Source organism: Onthophagus taurus, chromosome 1 (genome assembly GCF_036711975.1).
Source record: "Onthophagus taurus isolate NC chromosome 1, IU_Otau_3.0, whole genome shotgun sequence".
NCBI classification, from domain to species: domain Eukaryota; kingdom Metazoa; phylum Arthropoda; class Insecta; order Coleoptera; family Scarabaeidae; genus Onthophagus; species Onthophagus taurus.
The window spans coordinates 18,311,602-18,334,611 of NC_091966.1; the positions used below are offsets into that span (position 1 = coordinate 18,311,602).

General features: G+C 31.5%; 2 protein-coding genes and 1 long non-coding RNA gene across 5 annotated transcripts in view; 1 reads left to right on the forward strand and 2 right to left on the reverse strand.

Annotated features, from left to right (window-relative positions):
• Nucleotides 1–10,762, reverse strand: part of LOC111424712 (peptidoglycan recognition protein 3-like) — a 76,134-nt gene extending 65,372 nt beyond the window's left edge. The window contains exon 1 of one of the 3 annotated variants that reach the window (XM_071197918.1): nt 10,581–10,762. In XM_071197918.1, the coding sequence (XP_071054019.1) occupies nt 10,581–10,611 (31 nt within the window). In that variant the 5' untranslated portion in view covers nt 10,612–10,762. Of the gene's footprint in view, nt 1–5,428; nt 5,747–10,580 lie in introns of those variants that run through there. The other 2 variants (XM_071197916.1, XM_071197925.1) reach the window with 2 other exon arrangements.
• LOC111415642 (peptidoglycan-recognition protein 2-like) lies at nt 4,127–22,343 on the reverse strand. The gene is made up of 2 exons (XM_023047393.2): nt 21,814–22,343; nt 4,127–5,014 (listed from the first exon to the last, which is right to left on the reverse strand). The coding sequence occupies exons 1-2, from the start codon at nt 22,112–22,114 to the stop codon at nt 4,269–4,271; spliced, it is 1,047 nt and encodes a 348-aa protein (XP_022903161.1). The 5' UTR covers nt 22,115–22,343; the 3' UTR covers nt 4,127–4,268.
• On the forward strand, nt 13,026–14,019 carry LOC111423326 (uncharacterized). The gene is made up of 2 exons (XR_002707456.2): nt 13,026–13,882; nt 13,946–14,019. It is a non-coding gene; the product is annotated as an uncharacterized lncRNA (long non-coding RNA).
• Nucleotides 22,344–23,010: the final 667 nt, after the last annotated feature.

The window sequence follows — 23,010 nt, forward strand, 5'->3', positions numbered from 1 at the left end:
TGTTAGCTTCTCACTCGAAAAGCAAACTTTCACGAGATTTTGAAAAGGAAAACATTTATAAACCAAGGTAAATACATATGGTTATACGTTAGGCACTGCAATCTTAATTTATTCCTCTGATGTAAATTGACATCATACTGGTAAAGAATAACTTGGTCAGAGAATCTTCTAATAAAATATTTCCATATCCTGAAACCAAATACATCTAGGGGCTGTAATTGACCCGTTGTCTCTTACTTCATAACTTCAGGATAATGGCCACCCCAAGAATCCAAGAATAATCATGATTTATAACCAGTATTTGGAAAATATATATTTTGTATCCAATTTTTCTTATGTGGTGAAGTTAATTTTCCAGATTTTGATGCCAAAACGTAAATATTATCGGCTTTAAACATTGTATTTGCTACCCTCGGTCCAAAGGTATCAGAGGTATGTTTTAAAACAATTAAATGTGGAGAAAGAAGTTTTCCATTAACAGATACTATGGGTTGAATAGTATAACTATGCGTTGTGGATGACGCCGACTGAACCACCCATTAAACGGTATAACGCACAAATCTGTTAATGTTCTTCCCTAGTGGAACTCCAAGTTAAAACCGCTCTGATTCCAATTGTAGGTGTTTCAAAGGTCTACTTATATTTGGAGTTGATGCTTTGCCTCTTTAACGAAAATTTTGCTAAAGTTTTTACGCGTTAAAATTGTTTTGGTTTATTCAATCATTTCTTTTGGTAGCTGGTTTTCCACGTATAAATAAATAAAATAACTTATTTATCAAGAAGTCTTATATTAACCTCTTCCCCTAACTTCCAGCCCTTATAACCATTTTCAAACATTTTTACTTCACATATAAAACAAGTACCGTGACATATTTCGCCAAAGTCGACAAGTAACGCCTAGAATAGAATTAATTCTTAAGGGGGTAGTTAACCCCCACTACCCCAAAATGTCGTATATGCCTTACTTGACACAAAAAATTTTACTGTGCGACTAATTTACGATTTTGTTTAAAATATTTTCAAAATACCTGACAGTTTTATCACATCATTCTTATGAAAAGTGGTTACATGTCAACCTCCGTAACTTCGCTGGGGTTGATCAAGGACGAATAAAAAAACACTTAACTAATATTTTTGAATGCACTACAAATATATTTAACGCCATCAAAATCGATAAGGTTTTTTTAAATAAACCCGAAAAAATAAGGATAGTTCGCCGCTTTTCACCCTGTCGTATATGTATGATACATAAAATGAAAGGTTATGAAAAATGAACATCAGTTTCAATTTATCAAATTATGATAGCACTTTTCGTTTTCGAAATATAGACAAAAAAGTACTTTTTCCCCAAACTTTCAACCCCTAAAACTCGGCTCAGGGGCTTTATGTATAAATATATACAGGGTGATTCATTAGCTAAAATGTTATATGAATGGCAAATGAAAATGTAACATAAAAAATAAGTTTAAAAATTACAAAAATTGTTCGAAATGTCCGCCTTCAGCTTGAATGCACGCTTCACATCGACGAAGTAAAGATTTGCAACAATCGCAACAATAATTATGAAACACAAATACAGAGTTGGCTGTGATAACAAAACTGAGTTCTTTATGTCAAACATTTCAATTTACTCTATTCTGTGTGTTTCAAAGTTTATAATTGTCAGAGTTTTGATCGAAAACGAAAATGCATGTATTTACGACTGAAGAATATGTAGATATTATTTTTGTATACGGGCTTTGTAACGGAAACGCTCGGCAAGCAGCAAGAGAATACCTTCGTAGGTTTCCAAATAAACATCAACCTGCCCATACAGTGTTTAGTGCATCATTTCGCAGACTGAGAGAAACAGGTAACCCCACTCCACTACATTCCGTTCGTCCCCATGATGTGAATGTACAAAATGAAGAACGTGTTCTCGGCGTATAGCGAGCATGTTACAAATATCCCAAAGTTTTGTATGGCGTGTATTGAATCGAGAAATGTTACATCCGTTTCATCGCCAAAATGTTCAAGCATTACATCCTGGAGATACTGAGCAACGCTTAGCATTTTGCCACTGGATTATTCAGCAACATGCTCAAAATAATAACTTCATTTCCCAAGTTCTGTGGCCTGATGAAGCGTGTTTCACTAGGGACGGCATAAATAATTATCATAACGAACATGTGTGGTCCTTGCAAAATCCATATGCAATTAGACCAGGAAGATTTCAGCAACGGTTTAGTGTAAACGTTTGGGGTGGCATTTTTAACAATTCTGTGCTAGCTGTATGGGTGATAAATGAACGCTTAAATGCAAATATGTAAAGAAATTTCTTGGGACATAACCTTTTCGATTTTATCGACGACGTACCACTTAACATCGTTCAAAATATGTGGTATCAGCACGATGGTGCATCACCACATCGAGGAAGAGAAGTCATCGCTTGGTTACATGAACATTTTCCAAACAAATGGATTGGCAATGGAGGTCCAGTAGTCTAGCCACCACGATCTCCAGATCTAAATCCGCTGGATTATTATTTCTGGGGACACATGAAGCAGCTTGTGTACCATGTAGAAATTACTACCCGTCAGCAACTACTGGACAGAATTCAAGATGCAGCTAATAGCATACGGAATGATCCAAATATCATACGTCGTGTGATAGAATCTTTACTTCGTCGATGTGAGGCGTGCATTCAAGCTGAAGGCGGACATTTCGAACAATTTTTGTAATTTTTAAACTTATTTTTTATGTAACATTTTCATTTGCCTATTAAACTGTGTAAAATTTTCAAAGGCTTGTAACTCTTTAACCAAAATGAATCCGACCCATATTCATATAACATTTTTTCCTTAGAATCGCATCACCTTTCATCTGCCAAAGTTTGTCATAGAGCTAATGAATCACCCTGTATAAAAAAATACGTAAACTTTATTTTGGTCCATTTAGTAGAAAGGTTGTATGTAGTAAATTATATTCTTAATAATATTGCTCTTTTACACATACGTAGTTGATTAGCGAATTTTGAGATTTGGCATTTCCACCTTCGCATTCATTGTGAATCATTCTTTCGATCGAGATCTTGATGACTAAAATTGGTCAATTAATAAACAATATAATTGATGTGTTTGATTATTTAGTTATTCGTGTTTTAATCAAAATTTTCAAATTTTCAGCCAGATCCAACCTTTCAATACCTCAAATATTAAAATCGTTCTTTAGTTATAATCAATTTAACCTAAATTATTTTTTTCTTATTGGGGGCTAAACTTTGGGGTGTTCATACGTGTATAAACAACAAGTTAAACACGGTGTTATTATGACTTTGATAGAAGAAAATATTGCGAATCGAATAGATCTTAATCGAGTACATCGTTTACGGGTTATGACCACCTTAAAATGACCTCATTTTGTGCAATTTTATGTACCTTCGCAATATTTTGCAGTTTTAACGGATTTCGAATCGGATTTCATACTTTCTTATAGCCTAAGAATGAAGCTTTCGGAAGAGATTCATCGAAATCGGCTGAGAAGTTCTCTTGTTATAATGAAAATATGGTGATAACTTCGCATAGGTAAGAAATCGGTACATTCTAGGTCATATTATATTTTATAGACATTAATGTGACATGTTAGTATCGATTGCAAAAAAATTATATGTACTGGAAAACTATCTCGCTTACACTTTAATTTATAGAACTTTTCCATATTAATTTTTTATTAAGTGATTCAATTAAATCGATTTTTCTATTCGTACAACAAATTGTGTTTTAAATAATACAGTTAACGTAATAAAAAAGAAAAGGTGGTTTCAAGAAGTTATGATTAATCAAAAATTATTTCTTTCTAGAAATCCCACAAAAAATGTATGTTACTTAAAAAATAACGTCACAGCCGTAAGAAAAACGAACCCAATACAAAAGATTTTTTTACGGCTTTCAACACAATAAAACTCAATGTAAGCAATTTTTTTCTAAGACATCGTTCAAATATGTTTTTTTTATGATAAGATTGTAATCTTTAATAACAATGTTATCCTTTATCTCAGATTTATTACTATTATTGTTTTAATTTTAATTTCTAGTACAACAAATGTTTTAATAAGGATATACTTACATGTAGGAAATAAAAAGAATAATTTATTATAATCAAAGAAAAAATATATATTTATCGACAAACATTTTTAATTATCTTATAATAAATCTAAAAATTTTACATGTCTTTTGAAAAAAAAAATAGGAATTAAAATGTATATCACAAACTCAACAAACCAAAAAAAATCAATTGTTACCATCAAGCATTATTGCATCACGAGGTCTCAAATCCACGTAAAAATTGGACATCTTTTTGAGCAATTTGTAAATGTTAGCACCTGGGCTGAGTGTTACCAACGTTTGATTGTGGGCTATCAATCGATAATTTGGATGTAAAACTTTCAATTCAACACCTAAATCAAGCATTTTAATGAATACATCAATCATATTGTTTGTTACTTCATCGTAAACGTAATTTCCAATAAAAGATATTGCTAAACTGTTTTTATCAAAAATATGAAAGTTTTGTGCGAACCATCCGCGACCTTCATAAACGTTGGCATCACCTCCAATTACAAAATTGTAACCTATATTTGGACTACCATCGTTTACGTGCATATCTTGCATTGCTCGCATTAATTTTGAACATTCACCGAATGTTTTACATTGCGATGTTACTGTGTGTGAAATTATAACCCAACGAACTTGACCTTCAATTTCATTAATCCATAAAGGTGCTCTTCCACCCCATTGCGCCCTTGTATAATATTCGTGTCCGGTTATATTATGTGTGCTAAGCCCATCGGGGTTCTTGTCATCATCATCCGATTCATCCGATAGATTTGGAACAGTTGTAAAAATTAATGTTAAAGATATCGCTATTAATGCTATTGTTACGAAAATTATCCTTATTATTAATCTTGATGATATACAATTTAATTGCACCGGTGGTTTTATAGCTGGATCTATACCTTCAGTTGTAACCAAATTTGCTAAAATAATAATTTAGAAGTTATTTTATTTTTGTGGTTGGGTGATATCAAAACACGTTTTGAAGTTGATAAGAACTTCTTTACTAATATTTCACCATTACCGAGAATGTATCAATACCTTGAGATAAGAAACTTTATTAAAAAAAAAATAAGATTGTATCGAAGGATCTGTATGTAATTTTATCTTTTTTTGCAAAATAATTTATATTAAATATCTTATCCAAATTAAAAACATCAATTCTTAAAGTTTGATAACCTTTTAAACTAAATATGAAAGAAAACTTATTTAGAAACATTATATTAAATCAATTGTATTCAAATACTGACATGAATAAATAATAATAGAAAGAAAAGTATAAAAAAATATTTACGATTTTTCATATTTTCTAATTTATTTTAATAATTTAAACTCACCCCTATTAATTTGTGGTAAAATATCCCTTTGTCCATTTTTAAAAGTGGCACGTCGTCTGTGGTTAACTCTTATCAGTCTCATTGCGACTACTAAATAAAGTATAATCTGAATGTTTTGGATAACATTTTAACTTTTAACAGCGTTGGACAACGACAACAACACGAATAATCTTTATAACGAACCATTATAACATACACTAGCACCTATTCAATGAGATAATTGACCGAAAATTTTATATGATCACCACATGAACGCGGCGAAGAGAACACACCACACATATACGACTTTACTCTTTCAAGTGTATAAAATGTACTACTACTTGTTAAAAATTTACCGCTACCTACGTCGTTTATAAATTTAAAAACAGGATGTAACCTCGTTACAAAGAATATTAAGTGGTTTATCTTAATATGTTTAAGAAAGTTTGTATATTTTTTTTGAGATAATTAAGTATTGAAAGCAAAAAATATATTTTAGGAACGTTTGCTACTAAATATTTTATACAGAGTGTTTCAATTTTCCTATATTCAGTTCTTAATCACTTCTATAGAAATAAGGCGTTGTAATAAGATGTTATACCGAGTGTGATAAAGTTACAAAGCTAATTTAAACACTTGAGTTGACTTAATATTTAGGAAAAAGAAATTATTGTCATGATTATTGTCGTATATATTTTTTAATATAATAGTCAAGGTTGCCAAGTCGCTTTACTTGGCTTGTTAAAATCATAATAACACTTGTTTTGACAATAACATTACAATGAAATTTCACCCTAGGCACAATTTATTGATTTTCCGCTCAGTGTTTAACTTAAATCGGAGAGCTAAATATAAAGCGAAAAATTGTCTTCTGCTCAATGTCTAATCATGTTTTTATAAAGTTTAAATAGATGTTTCGATTTTTTCATCAATAGAACAATACAATGTCGAAGAAGAAAATTGCGATCTTTAAAAAACATGATAAGGAGTGCTGGCAAGGTGTTCCTATCGACTTTCACAAGGCTATTGAAACGAATAGAGATGCCACAGTAGATTCAGTTATTATCATTATTGATGATAATATAATCTAACAGTTATCATAGGTATCGAATAATTCAATCCAAAGATTCCGTTAAGTCTATAAATAATGCGAAACCATTTCAATGAGAATATTTCGAAAAGATGACCATCAATAAAATTGTAGTAGCAATAAATAACTAACAATAACTAACTAACTTAAACTATTGGCAAAAAGAATTGCTTTCACAAGTTTCATTTTGTAGAAGCACTTATGTGCTGTTTGTTGAGCAAAACCCCAGTCAAATTATATCTTGAGAAGTCTAAACACATCTTGATTTCAACCCTATCCAACCTCGCAGAGGTAAAATTGAATCTCCTGATTAATTTTTTTGGAATGTCCTACATTCGAAAAAAATGTGTTCAAGGTCTTCCGTTCTCAATTTCATCAGATAATAAGAAACTAATATGCTAGTCCATGCTTTGTGGAGCAAACTGAACGGAATTTCGTATGTTGCATAAAGGCACACGAAAGAGACATCAGATTAGGAAAAACAGAGCAGTTAGCAGTCACAGAACATTGCCGCAAGAAAGGATACCATAAAATAGATTTCGATGATATTAAAATAAGTACGAAGCCTTTCACGGCTGGTATTAATTGCACTCTACAACACTAGACCTAGAATTGGAACCATTTTGTGTATCTTTTGAAAAAATATTTAACATTTCGGATACCATGTTGCAACATTCCTCAGAAACAAGTTCAAAAGTGTCAAAATCGGTGGACAGTTGATAATTAAGCATAGTAAGTATAATAACTGGTGTTCATTTTCTTTCTTCTAAATGAACGAAATTCTGCAGATAAATGCCTTAGATATTCGGCATATTTGTTAGATTCCTTAACAATTAGTAACCATAGCGTTGAATCAAAGAATAGTTCAAAGTCTTTAATGGGTTTATTGTCGACTTCCGCAACTCCTAAACGACTAAGTGGACATTGATGCTACAAATTAGTAGCACTATCTGAAGTACTCAAAATGCGGTATCTTTCGTCGTTAAGTGGTCATCGTTGACAACAGCAAAATCACATGGATTTATGATTATGCTCATAGGATTTCATTTTCAATTCCTACCTTTTTCTGATTTTCACACAATTATTAGCAATGTAACACACTTATGGAATAATAACTCCGATCACCTTAACTCCGACAAGCGCTATAGCGCCGATTCGGTCTTTCCGTTCTGATTTCGAGAAAGTGCAGTGGTGCTGTTTAGGATTCTTTAGCAGAGTTTCAATACCCCTTGGAAATCAAACGGTTAACCTTTACAAGTTTCAACCAACGTCAACAAATTATCCGCATACGGTTGACGCCGTCCTCCTCTCAGCTCTAGAATATCATCAAACATAATGCTGCCTCCAGAAAAATACCCGAAACCTAAGTAGCCTCTTTAGCCCAGATCGCAATAATTTGTTTATGATAATTTCCGACATCTATAATACATAACTCGATTAGCAACGCAGATTACTGCGCTCTTTGAGCGGCATATCAACCTTAGCTATTTCCACCTGTATTCAACCACTTCAACCTATATTCGTTATACATATGACTTGGTTAAATAATAGCCAGGACACATCTCCAATCTTATTCATGTCTTGTGCTATCACAACCCTGAAATTTTCACGGCTGTCTCGACCTTCCAGTTTGTTAATAGAGTCCACTACATACTTTAATGTCTTTATTTTAAAGGTGGACCCATCCACAACGTTTGACAACGTAAAGTTAGAGTCTTCCTAGAGTATGTAGCTGTATGAGCTGGCTATTCAAAACAAAAACCTCATTCCCTTGTCAAACATTTTTGATAAAAATTAACTGGTTGAGAAGAAGTAGTTTCTATAATAAGATAAGGAATGTCGTAGTAAAAACAGCATAAGTATCTAGTTTGGCCAGAATTAAAAGTTTCTATCGAATAAATAAGTTTCTATTGAAGCCAGTTTTCGAGAAACTTGCATCGTCGTTATTTCGAGCCAGAATATAGTTACAATACGAATGAGACTGGAATTACGACTCTTCAATCCTACCAGAATAATAACCAAACATGGAATAAATACTAATGTGATGTGTCGACTGAAAGTGAAGACCAACCAGAAAGTTCTCAAGATCCATTATCAGGCGAAAGCCAATATAATTCTAGTGCTAAAAATCACGGTAAGAAGAATTGTTAGAGGGACAATTAATAATTAATAACAGCAGTATAGAATGAGGATTAATGGAGAACTGGAAGAACTATGTAACAATATAAAACTAGATATAGTAAAAGTAATAATGTCAGAAAGATTGAGATGGATAAGTTGGTACGAGAAGAGTTCCCAGAGGGATAATTTGTATTGACAATGATGTGTTATTTGAAAACCATCTCAGTGCACATTAATAAATATAAAATCGGCAAAATATTTTGAATACTAAGTTAATTCGATTAGAACAATAAATTATAACTTGAAAAGACGGTCCACGAAATGGTAATAACTTAACTGAAAAAATAGAGTACCGGTAAAGACTATTGTTACGGTTTGAATAGTCAATTAACATTATTGTTTTACCGTTAATGCAATAAAGTGTGGAATATTCTAAATATTAAATTATTATTTAAACATTTAAATTCTCTTTGTGCATGTGGTATTTTTCAAACCTTTTCGGTATACCTCTACTTTGTTTTTGAATAAGTAAATAATTCACTTTCTCAACCATTTTATTTTTGGCGTCCACTGCTGAATATAAGTTTCTCTAATGGTTTTAAATGGCCATGATAAAACCACGTGGGTTGACGAATGTTTTTACTCAGCCGCTCTTAAGAGTAGTAACGACACCAGAGATGGTGTCGGATCGATGTATGGTTGGTGCTGTAACTGAAGGCTTAACGTCCTCTCCGAAGGACGGAAACAATTCACGCTATTATTCTTGATCATGTAATACTACATACAATAATCAGACCATAATCATGAATAAATTTAACGACCCAAATTTACGTGCAATTCGCGATGCAGATATATCAAATGAATTCACCTGATTCAGCGATACTACCGTGTACTAAATATGTTGTGTAAATCAAACCACTTTAACTTCAACTTTACATCACTTTATATCATTTTGCAAAAATTAGCTTTCACTGAATAGATTTACTTTAAGATCATAAAAATATTATAAGAATGTTAATGTAATTATTTTGAAAAAATGTTGTAAAATGTGCAAATCATGTATATTTTTCATTGTAAAAAAATTAAATTCTAATTTTAAAATAGAAACAATTCTATAGGTAAATCCCCGATTGAACCTGTTGCGGTAAATAATTGTCGCTACCGTGTAAATGCCATTATGTTTATTATTATGGGTGTAATTAAATTAACATTAGCTGGAAATATCTGCTGTGACTTTAGCAGTAGTATACGAATCAATAATGAAAGACATGAGGCGATAATTAACTCGGTCTCTGTTTGAATATGTAGTGGATATAATGCAAAATAAATGAGAGATTATAAACAATGGTTATAATAATAATAACAACAAGATTAGCGAAATATTAATAACACAATTATTAAATAATAAAATTATATAAAATCAAGAAATTGAGATTTAATAGCGAACATTTATTGATTTCAGTGAATATAAAATTTATAATTCTTATCGATATTATTTTATTGAGGTGAGATCTGAACATGAATGACCCAGATTTATTGCAAAACACGCTATATCTAAGTGTTTTAAATAAAATGTGTTTTCATTCATTTATCTTGGAATTAAATTTTATTTTATCAGATTTATAAATTTCAATAATGAATCAAATTCATTATTATTTTATTAACTCTACTTCGCGTCAATTTCTTTTAAAAAATTGATAATTATATATTAACACTAATTTAGTCTCTTTCTATTCAACAATCACCTTGAAAATTATGACCTCTTTAGGAAACTCAGGTTGCCAAAAAATCCTTGACTAAACAGTGAATAACAATTTTAACATAACACAATCACTTTATCTATAATAAATTTTCCACCTTTCAATTCAAAGTGTTAAAAAAATAATTTCCCCACATCATTTTCATTATTTTTATAAATTATTTTAATTAACAACTAATTAAAAAATAATATTTAAGACTTACGTTGAACTATGTAGAGATTAATGATGCACATATTCACTATTTAGTTTAACACGTTGATGTGATTCGAATTAAAATGTAAAACAGTAGCTGGTTGAGTATAAAACGATTATAATTCTGTATACCTATAGAGTTAGTGCTTTATATAAGCACATACTGTCAGCAATGGCAATCCAAGTCCTGTTTCTCGTACGCTGCGAACTTTGATTTCGCAGCGAGGGGAATCCTACCACTGGATATGAGGTCGCGTTTTTTTATTTGTTATTTGTCGTTTAAAGTGAACACAACTTCCTTGCGGTTAATAACAAAAAGTTCTTAATTTTTTTTATTCTCAAATTATTTGTGTAGTTAAAATATAAAAAATCTAATAGATTTTATTAATTAAGTTTTTTTATAATTACTCAAACTGTGTTTATTTGGTATAATGGACACGTTAATAACACACTTTTAGTATTGATATTTTTGATCTTTGTACCCACTATTTAAATTAATTGAATTTGAATGATAATGAAAAGGCAAAGACGATAAGTGATGTTAATTAAGTAAAAACTACATTTCAATTTTTTTGTGTTCGTTTTTATCGTTATTTCAATAAACATGTTAGTAGAAATTGTGATGAAACTTGTTTCAGTCACGCTATTATGTAGATTTTACAGAAATGGTGTGGTGGAAACATTTACAATGTAAATACATATAAGATGTACAAATACTTTTTATTGCAGATAAAAAATAATTATTTAGGATTAGTAAGGAGAGATTCTTTTGAATTTGCATTAATTTATTAGTTTATGAAGAACTGAGCAGATAGCGACTATGATGTGGATACAAATAAATCGTGAGAAATCGATAAAGCTGATTCAGAGAATGAAAGTTGTGATAATGAAGATGACAAATAATCTAAAACCTTTTTGTTTTTTATAATGATGGTGGTATACAAGACAATCTCATGTATGAATTTTCAACACTAGTTCTATTGGAAGTTTCTGATTGATGACCTTCTGCATTTAATTTTGCCGGAAATAAATAAATATGGTGAAACAAATACTTATAACAACGTGAATTTGCAGAAACTGAGTTTCTGAAGTAGTTGGAAATCTGCTTTTTTGCGATTGAAAAGAGGCTTTATCTCAAAGACTACTATTAACTAGAGTTGTATTCAGCAAATTATTTGCTAAGAAATATTTGAGTAGAAACAGATTTGTTCAAATCTTAAACTGCTTACACTTTACCGATATCGAAACAGCAGATCGTTTAAATAGGCTATATAAAATCATTAGGATATGATAGGTCTCCTATTAGACCTATCATATCTTCTACAGATTCTAGCACATACAGAATTTGCAAATTCTTAATCCAATTTTTCAAAAATGTCATAAATTTCAAGGCTGAGTATGCCATCACCAATAGATATGAACTTATAGAAACTTTAAAATCTTTACATTTACCCAAAAACTTTACTATCTTTCGATGTCACAAACTTATATACCAACGTTCCAGTTAATGAAACACTAAATATACCTAAACACATCATAGAAAAAGTGGACACAAAAAATGTTGAACATATTTTTAATTTACTTAAAATATGCACAGAACAAAATTTCTGTCAATTCAATGATAAATTTTACCAATACAATGAGGGTCTTCCAATGGGATCCCCCTTCAGCGGTCTACTCTCCGACATATTCCTTAATAGTATAGAAAACAAAATTTTACACAAAGATAACATTAACAATAATAATATAGTCCTGTGGCGCAGATATGTTGATGATATTTTGATAATTTGGGATGATGACGGATTCAATATGATAGATGATTTCCATAAATACATTAATAACTTCCATAAAAATCTTAAATTTACTATAGAAAATGAAAAACATAAACAACTAAACTTCTTAGATCTCACCTTAGTTAATACCGATTATTCTATTCAATACAAAATTTACAGAAAACCAACACAAACAGACACCATAATCCCATATTATTCTCATCACATTACAACACACAAATTAGCTGCCTTTAATGCTTATCTATATAGATGTTTCAACACCCCCCTTTCAAACGAAGATAGAAACACAGAAATTAATATCATTAAGAGTATAGGTAGGTATTAACAATGGTTTTCAATTATCCCAAATTGACAAAATAATTAATAAATTCATTTCTAAACAAAACCTTAACAACTCTACAGGTCTTCAACCTATAACTCAAAACTTTGATACATACAGATCAATTACTTATCCCAGGAAAATAGCTCACAATATCAGAAACATTTTCAATAAATATGGAATCAGCATATCTTACAAAAACAATCACAGCTTACAAAAACTTTTGCATAATGCAAAAGGTAAGCTAGACTTGTTGGAACTTAACAGTGTTTACAGTTTAGAATGTAATACTTGCGGAGCCACATATATTGGCGAAACAGGGAGAGCCCTAAAAACGAGAATTAGAGAACATTTAATAAAACCCAACTCTAATTTTGGTAAACACCTATCTCTGCACAACCACACTTTTGATATTAAAGAAAATGTAACACTGATACATAAACAAAATAAAGGCCACAAACTTGAGCTTTTAGAGAGCTATGAAATAGACAAATTCATAAAAACTAATACAAGACTTGAGTGCCTTAATGACCAGGTCCTCCTCTTAAAGCCACCCTTATACAAATGCCTCAATAACCCATTTCCCCAAAATACCGAGGATCAGTGTACTTAGCCGCACACACTGTTCGCAGATTTTGGGGTCCCTGCGGCAACACCCAACTCCTGTCTACACCCTATCCTTGTATTCCCTATCCTATATTTTTCTATTAATTTAAAAATCCAAATTTTATTATCCCCTTCCCTTATCTTACTATTCAACGCCTAGAAATATTAAACTACAAAATGCAAATTATATACATTACATACATTTTTAAAAAACAAATTTTAGAGTTGTTGCCTCGCAGACAATTATACTCGCAGAAGGGATTTGTTTCATCTGAACACCTTCTATGTAATTTTATTTTATTTTCAACACATGCGCATTTATACATTTTATTTCTGGTTTTCGCGGACTCATAAAAAGTGGTTACCTCTTGCAATTTCTCAACCATTTTATTTTTGTAACTTTTCATGTAACGTCGTTTTTAATTTTAATTCTTAAACTTTACATTTACATTTTTAACATGTTAGTTTTATAGTTTTTTAAATTAATATTTACAATAATTGTTTTAAATATCACCGTTTTTGATGTGCTGACCTTATTTACGACTTATACTTTCATGCGAAGTTTTTTGAACGCCTTTTCTTATATTACGACAAGTAAGTTTATTTCATTTCATATTTGTAACAACTTTTATTATCATTCTTGTTGTCAATTTGTAGCGCTTCTGAAGATGACTAATTAGTCGAAACATGTAAAGCGGATTTACTTATAATAAACCAGTATAAAAGTACAATTAGTGATTTTATAAAAATCAAAATTTAATCAAATATTATATCAAATCAGCCCAGTAATTCAACTTTTGAATCAAATATTATCAAATGTATAATCCTAGAGAATACGTCCACATAACCTATACGAAGTTAGCCCTAAATGAAATAGGATTGTACAGGTGTAGTATTTTAATTTTAACAAGATAACCTCTCAACCGATTTTAACGAACAATTATTAGAAAGCTTAATCAATATGAAAGTGGAAATGCCCGATTCTAATTCACAAAAGTCAGTCACAAAGCTGACCTTTTTCATTGACCGCCATTCGATTCACGATAGTTTCTTCTATTATAAAATACTCGATCTCATTTCTTTCCCATTCACCTTGTACAGCCCTCGGATTGACACCGTGTTCGGCTCGTTGTTTATACACGAATGTAAGCCCGAAAATTAGCCCACAATACGAAAAAATTAATTCACGAGATTCTAAAAAGGTACTAGCCACTATTCTAGAAAAGTCAATTTAAACGCAAAATATATTTCTGGAAAATTACCTCGAAACGTTTGGAAGAGAAGTTAGACTAAGGATTAACGAAGAGAAAACCGAACTCATGATTCAGAGTAAGAAACGGTGATATCGTGTTGGGCAGAGTGTTATAATTGGAGACTATTGCTTCGAAGTAGTGGACAACTTCAGCTGCTTGGGCAGCAATGTATATGTTACAGTTAAAGCATTCTTTGCGTGAATGTACACATTGTCTAGTCAATGCATTAACTAATTTATCTAGTTAATGTGTATATAAAATACGAAACGTAAACTTTAACTAGTTGATGTATACAATTACTAATGACACCCAGTTAAAGCTTAAAGCACGTTTACTAGTATATTACATAACGAAACCCAACCCAACCATTTTTTTTTGGCGCAGAGGAGGAGAAAATCTTTATGACTGAGCTCCGACCGAATATGGCGCCTGAACTGATCCGATTGGGAGTGTGGAACTCTCATGGCTGTGGTGTTGCCAGGCTTACCGCACTAAAAACTCCCCCTCGTTTCTTTGCATTTTTATCGGTCTAGACGGTCCGGTATCGCTCATGCATTTCTTCAGGCTGTCTGCGAATACAGATGTTGAATACTTTACTGGAACTCTTTTCTTCATTCCCTTTTCTCTTTAACTGTACTATTCTACTGTTCTTTTCCATCCTCAGCTTCAAACCTCTCATCCATAGTCAACGGTCTCCCAGCTCGAAACACAATAATCTATTAATTTTTTAACATGTTAACTGTTTCATTCGTACCATCTCTTCTTCTACCCATCCTTCCTGTTACTCGTTCACCTCCGTTGAAGATCTTAAGTTGTGACTTCTCAACTTGGTAAGAAGCATTAAATTTCTATCCACCACCTCAGAGCTCTTGTCCATCACTAATGGTCTCCTAACTGAGTGAGGGGGCGAACGCCCCCTCATGTCTTCTTCCATCCATCCCTCTTGTTACTCCATTGCTCTCACCTCTCTTCACCTCCAAACTCTCTTCGTCGCTCTTCAGCCTCTTTCTTCCTCATTATGGATCGTAGAAGGTTCATAATTATCTCTCCCTCCTCCCTTCCACGCACTATCAAAACGGTTTTTTTTTCTTTGATTTTTCCCCCATAAGCTCCTCCGCAATTCTCCTATCTTTGACTTACTGTTCTATCCCTCCTGGAATTAAGACCTTTCTCTGCTTTAAGTACGAGCTTAACATTCTTCTCAATCCTGCTCTCTCCAGAGACTTTCGGATTTCCTTCCACGGTACCGAGTTGGAAGCGTTTTTTATATCAAGAAGCACCATAATTCTGTATTCCCTATATATGGGCATATGACACTAATTTTCTTGCTCTTGCTTCTTTAACTATAGTCATTTTAACCCAACCCTAAACTCTAAATTTTCTTTGTTATAACTTTTACTAACATCTGTTTATGTACACATTCACTAGTAAATATATACACTCTATGACTGATAAATACTTTCACTAAAACGTTACGTTAATGTATACATTGACTTGTTATCATCACTAAGAAATCGGTGCAGCTACTGGACCGATTGAGAAAAAGATACACAGAAAAATGTACAGCCCAGAGAACGACACGGAGAGTGAAGACACAACAATGAACTATATGAGCTACAATGAGCCCTCCCCTCACAACACACATAAAATTAATATGCTACGTGTCGCAAAGAGATAACCACGAGGAAGACGTATGGCTGGTACACCAAGAGCAAGATGTTGAGACAACGTGATTCTCAGGATGAGAAGCTGGAAGAGAGTTACTTTTTAATGCTGCTGTGAGATTAATACCCGTTTCTGCATAAGCCGGAAGCCGGAAACTGAGACTGTTGGAAGCGCAACATTAAGGAGACCATGCCTCGATTTGAACTCTCGTTCTTAAGATTTATTGGAGTTTATAAGAAACATCTTAAAAAATTTTATTATGTAGAGTCAATCAACTAGTATATTTTGCAGCATTTTGTTTTTTACATGAGGTTGAAATTGCAGCTTTGCCTTTAAAGTCATGCCTAGATACTTGATTTGAATAAGGTATTTGTTGACTATTATGAATTAGTATTGGCTATACTTTTTGTTTGTAAAATCGCCATGACTTACTTTCATTTGACTTTATAGTCCATATCTTTGTTCATCTCTGTAATTGTTATTTAGCTTGTAATTTTTCGGCTGTGTCGTCTACAACTATGACTATTGTATTATCTATTAATTGAGGAATATTACAGGTGTACAGCAAGCATAGAATTGGTTAAAACACGCTTCCTTGTGGTACTCCGGCAATGATTTGTTTCAACTCTTATATACTTTTTCCTGTTTTATTCGAAGGAATTTATCTGTAATGTAGGATTGTAGAGTTTCTACGAACTGTTTTGGTAGATAAGACCTAAGTTTGTGTACAAATCCTTTGTGCCAAACTTTGTTAAATGCCTTGGCCACGTCAAGAGAGGCTGTAAAGCATATGACATAACATCTTGAGATGGATTGCCAAGTTTTGGCATCATAATCACCTCCGCTACTTTCTAGATATTCGGGACATAACGTAATCTGAATGAGGCAATAACTATTAGATTTATCAGTTTTATTATAACTTTCCTAGGCAGATTTTGTAATATTTCTCGATTAAATTCTTCTGTTTTTTGATTAATGTTCTCCTTAATCTCCTTAGCTACCTCCCTTGTAGAAGTAGATTACATGTTTTCTTTATCATTCTGAATGAAATTTTCCTTGTCTTCCTCTTTTTCATTAACCTGATACGTTTTCTCAAGTTGATTTGCAAATAGGGTAGCATTTTGTTGACTACTTCTTGTCCGCTTCAGTTCTTAGTGCACGAATCTGATAGCAGCCTTTTTAACTGATTTATTTCTCTTTTTAGTCACTGACTAAGATTATTTAACTTTATTTTGTCTAGAGGTGTTCTTGTTTGCTGCCATCTTATTTTTCTTGTTTTTAAATGTTAGTTGTCTCATTTCTTTTTGATATTTATTGTACCTGCAATTCTTCTTCTGAGTGTGAAAGTATTTCCCAAGCTGTTTGTTGTATACTTGATACACTTGATAAAACAGTTCCCTCCTTCATCAAGCTGTTGGTTTCTTTTTAATGGTACTGTGAGATTAATTTTCTTTTCTAAAGTTTGAGCCGCAGCTTACTCCAGTAAAATAATTGGAGAGTGTTTTATCGCCTTGTTTCTTTAGAAGTTCGAGATATTGGAATTTATGATATAAATTCATAAACTAAAACTAAAAATATTACTAAAGTTGAACCTAATTAAAATTGAGAAATTGAATCTATTGTCACTATGTTAATGATTTCGACAGAGAGTGAAGACTAAAAATTCATCTAAACTCGATTGTAGTTTAGATTTTGTGCTATTTTGGAAAGGTGTAAGGTTTTACACAAACCACATATTCATCATCTTGTTACAATAGCGCATGCGTTAAGGGGCTCTTTAACATCATACAATCTATTTGTACAGGGTGTCCCAATTTCGATGTACCCATAGGCTATCTCCGAAACTAAAAGAGATAGAAAAAAAGTAGCTTACATGTCATGATCTCGTTTTTCGAGAAAATTCTAATTCCGAAAACTTCGAACAGCTATCGTCTTTTGTTTTCGCCCTATCGGCAAAAACTGAAAATTTTGCAAAAACGACAATCGCGAATATCTCACTTATTATCAAAGATGGAGTATTATAAATAAAACATTATATGGGCAACTTTTTACGAAGAATTCAGTGGCGTAGGTAGAATTTTTTTCCCATCTTTTATTTTCGAGATTTTAGACATAACTTTATTTTTTTAAATGGAAACCATAGTTGGCTATGACTTAAAATAATTTGTTATTTTCTTCTGATAACAAATATATATAGTTTGTGGGGTATATTTCTTATAGTTATTGAATAATTAACAAAAATTCATTTTGTTCCATCTAAATATAATGTATGTATTTAAAAGTTAATGTTGCTATGGTGATAACCATACATACTATGATGGAACATAATGTATCAAATAATTACCAAAGTTTGTATTTAAAAATTCGATAACCATACATACTATGATGGAATATAATGTATCAATTTTTTTTGTTCTTTCTAAAACTATTGTGTGTATTTAAAACTTAATGTTGTTATGGTGATAACCATACCATGAGGGAAAGCATTGTTTCCAATTATTGCCAAAGTTTGTAGCAAGGACAGTAGAATCTAACAGGACTGCTACATCCAGTGTATTTTTGTAGTCGACTACGGGTTGGTTGCCCGTACTCTACGTCACACTATTTGCCTCGCCTGGTAACTGTCTATGTTTTTAGAGGTTATATGAAGGACATTAATACGTCTAAAAACATAAAACTTCAAAACGAATATGAATACGTCTAGGATATAACCTCTCACAGCAAACGCAGAGACCATAACAACAGCTGGACGTGGAAAATGGTGTGACGTAGTTTGCGGGTAGGCTGTCACAACAATGGATGTAGCAGTCCTGTTAGATTCTACTGTCCTTGAGTTTGTAGTAGTATTTAAAAATTCACTAACAACTCTGGCATTTTGTGCTGGTGCTTCGTCATATTGAAAATATATCATTTGAGACATATTTAGTGGCAAATTGTCGACCAAAGGCTCAATGTGCTGCCTTAATATATTGAGATATTTTCCTGAGTTTAAGTTTTTATGGTAGATACTATACGCCAAAATTCTATTATCTAAAAGGGCGCACCATACATTAAACCCCAATCTTCTTTGAACACTCAGAGACTTCATCGGTCCAGATAACATTTTGAACAAACAACAGATTATTTAATTGTTTTAAATATCATCTACAAAATTCTAATCTTCGATTGACATCTCCGGCACGTAAATAATGAGTTAATCCCACGTTGTATGGTTTATACTTATTTTTCTTTCATATTCGGGAGCAGCGGCTTTTGGGTCAGACGTCTTGTTGCAATTTCTCTTGCAGGTCATTTTGGTATGTTTTTGTATGTGGTTTGGGAAAGGACTAAATATCTATTAAATTTTCTGCTAATCGGCTGAAGGTTTTTTCGTGCGGTTGTCTTCTTTCTGGATATCTTGTGAAATAAAATTCCGCGGCTAACGTCGCATTCTTATGTGATAACATATAGCATTCCATCATGTTACATTTTTCATAATTTTCGAAATTCATTGTAAAGTTTTATTCAGTTTTGTTATACTTTGACACTTAACATGTTGGTGCATCGTACCAGCACATAATGCTAGAGTTTTTATCGAATTTTTAAATACAAACTTTGGTAATTATTTGATACATTATGTTCCATCATAGTATGTATGGTTATCACCATAGCAACATTAACTTTTAAATACATACATTAGTTTTAGACAGAACAAAATGAATTTTTGTTAATTATTCAATAACCATAAGAAATATACCCCACAAACTATATATATTTGTTATCAGAAGAAAATAACAAATTATTTTAAGTCATAGCCAACTATGGTTTCCATTTAAAAAAATAAAGTTACGTCTAAAATTTCGAAAATAAATGATGGGAAAAAAATTCTACCTACGCCAATGAATTCTTCGTAAAAAGTTGCCCATATAATGTTTTATTTATAGTACTCCATCTTTGATAATAAGTAAGATATTCGCGATTGTCGTTTTTGTAAAATTTTCAGTTTTTGCCGATAGGGCGAAAACAAAAGACGATAGCTGTTCGGAGTTTTCGGCATTAGCATTTTCTCGAAAAACGAGATCATGACATGTAAGCTACTTTTTTTCTATCTCTTTTAGTTTCGGAGATAGCCTATGCGGACATCGAAATTGGGACACCCTGTACAGTAATTACATAAACAATACAATCTACAGTAATTTTGAAATTATCTTGAAAAATATTCAGCAGAAGCGAAAAATTTAACAGTTAGAACAGTGTGTTTGATTTTTAATTATATCAACATTTATTATTCATAAGGAATCATAAGCATAAAATAATAACATTAACGTTCTACAGAAATCACAAAATGACCACACGAAAAGAACATGTAAAAAACTAATAACATATTCATGAGCTAAGAGTTGGCAAACAGAATATTTGTCAAATTTTGTAACTTTTCTTGTAATAAATCTTTGCTATTTTAGTCGATGGCTTCTTTTTTCAAATCGATTACATAATTAATTTACGATTAGTGATGACCTTCCTCTTAAAAAACTGTTCAAAAATTAAAATACTCTGTATAAAATTCTCAGTCGATCAACATGTAAAAATCAACTTAAAATTAACAATACTAGTAAATGGCAGTAAATTAGTTTGACTCAATAAAATTAAATTACAACTCTCATTAGACCTCTCAAAAAAATCAACAACAAAAATTAAAAGCCTTGAGACTATCTGAACTTATTTATCTTTTGATTTGAAAAAAGTTAATCAAATCAATAATAGTAATCTTTAAGTACTGTTAAAAAATATCAAAAACCTAAATTATGTCCATACCAATTATCAATAATTATTTCTCGATTTTTCCAGTACTGACGCACTTACTTTATATTAATATTAGTTTTGTCTGTATACACGATTATTTTTGTGTTGATTAGATAAGATTTTAAAAAAATGTGATTGAACTGTTATATTAATAAATTACGAGCTAATAAGTTTTATTATTTAAGAAAACTTTTAATTGATTGAAATATTTCTTCAAGGAATTTGTTTATTTTTTCCATAAAAATTGATGCTGCGTAATACTAAATACTTAAAATAAAATAAATTATAGTGATTCTCAAATTATTTTTAATGTCACAATGGAATTAAGGGGTATTAACAGGATTTTTTTTTATTTTAGGAATTAGTATTTTTTTGAATGACTTTTGGCCTTTAGCATTCACATGATTACGACCACGACTCGGCATTTTAAAATAAAAAAAATAAAAAAAACTGATAACATGCCGTCCGCTATTTTAAAACAACAATAGATTATCATAATTACGTGTTGGATAAGATTCGATGGTATGAAAATAATTTCTGCGTCCTTCAATAAAAATTTTCTCTTTTTTGAATAATCCATAGAAATTGGTTCATTATGAAAAGTGAAAAAATAAAAGCAATGTTAATATTTAAATAAACAGTTATTGCAACATAGAAATAAATCTATTGCAAATCATGATTAGCATTGTTAGCAATCAGGAAACGTGTTTTGATATCATTGTATTTAAATCAACACTTAAAATATCTCTAAATAAAAACGATAACGACTATAATTATTATTTTTACAAAAAAGTAGTAATAATCATTAAAATATTTTTTTGTTACCTTTTTTTGAATCATCTAAATTAGTAATAGCTGTTAGATCGTTTTCACTTCCGGGTGTATGTTGTACGATGGTAACTGGTCCATGAAATTGAGTAACCGATCCAATAACCACATCACTGGAATTGATAATATTTATGGTAGGTTGAACATCTTCGCCGGTAAAACAATTTATAATAGCGTCATCTTCGCTTGAAGTTGACGAAACCAAAGAAATCGTACTTCCATCTCGACTTGCTCGGGAAATAGCGTCATTTATTTCTGATATCGTAAACGGCGGTAAATTTGAAATGACTTCGTCCATTGACGATCGTGATGATTTCTTTCATTTTTTAACACATTTTTCAAATATAAATTTATTGACGATGAAAACCAAAATATGAAACGGTGACGCGGAACATCAACTATACTGGACTACAGCCAGTATTTTATAGATTATAAAATTTTAACGTATTTGTACTTAATGGTTTTGCATTAGTCATATAAATATGGAGCAGAGAGTGTTTTGATCTTGACAGATTAGGATGTCCATGTTATCAACACGATGGCACGACAACTACTTAAGACTCGGGGATAAGTGGATCTTATCAAAACGTGATAAAGTTCCAGGTATCCCTCTTTCATAATTTCGCGAAAATTTGATTTATTGTTTAGCAAGATATTTTAAAAAAAATAATTTTTTTTATTAATTTAGTATCAGAGATGGTTCATTCATAACTGTTACAATAGATTACAAAAATTTGTTAAGTCTACACTCAACTTCACTTTTTATATGACATTTTTAATTAAATAATTTTAATTAATTTTAACTTTAATTCTATTTTAATTCCTTTTTTTGTAGCTAGTTCCAAGTCAAAATCTTAAATTATAGGTTTAAATTAATTCTAGAACTCAATCATTCATTATATGGTAAATAAAACATGAATATGCCCAAAACATGTTGCGTTAGAATCAATTTTCTGATGTTCTTCACAAACTTAAAGTCCTAAAGGTTTGGGAATTTTTATTAGCAAAGTGGACAAGAAAAAGTGCTAGAAATTATTTTGAAGTTACTGCTAGGGGGTAACTGCCATAATGAAACAAATTTCCCGCTATCGTGGAAAGTTAAATGATGAGCTATAACTTTGAGAACATCATTTGATAGCTTTTAAGTATTGTTTTGCTTTGCGACACTTCTGATATCTGTCATAATAAGGGAGG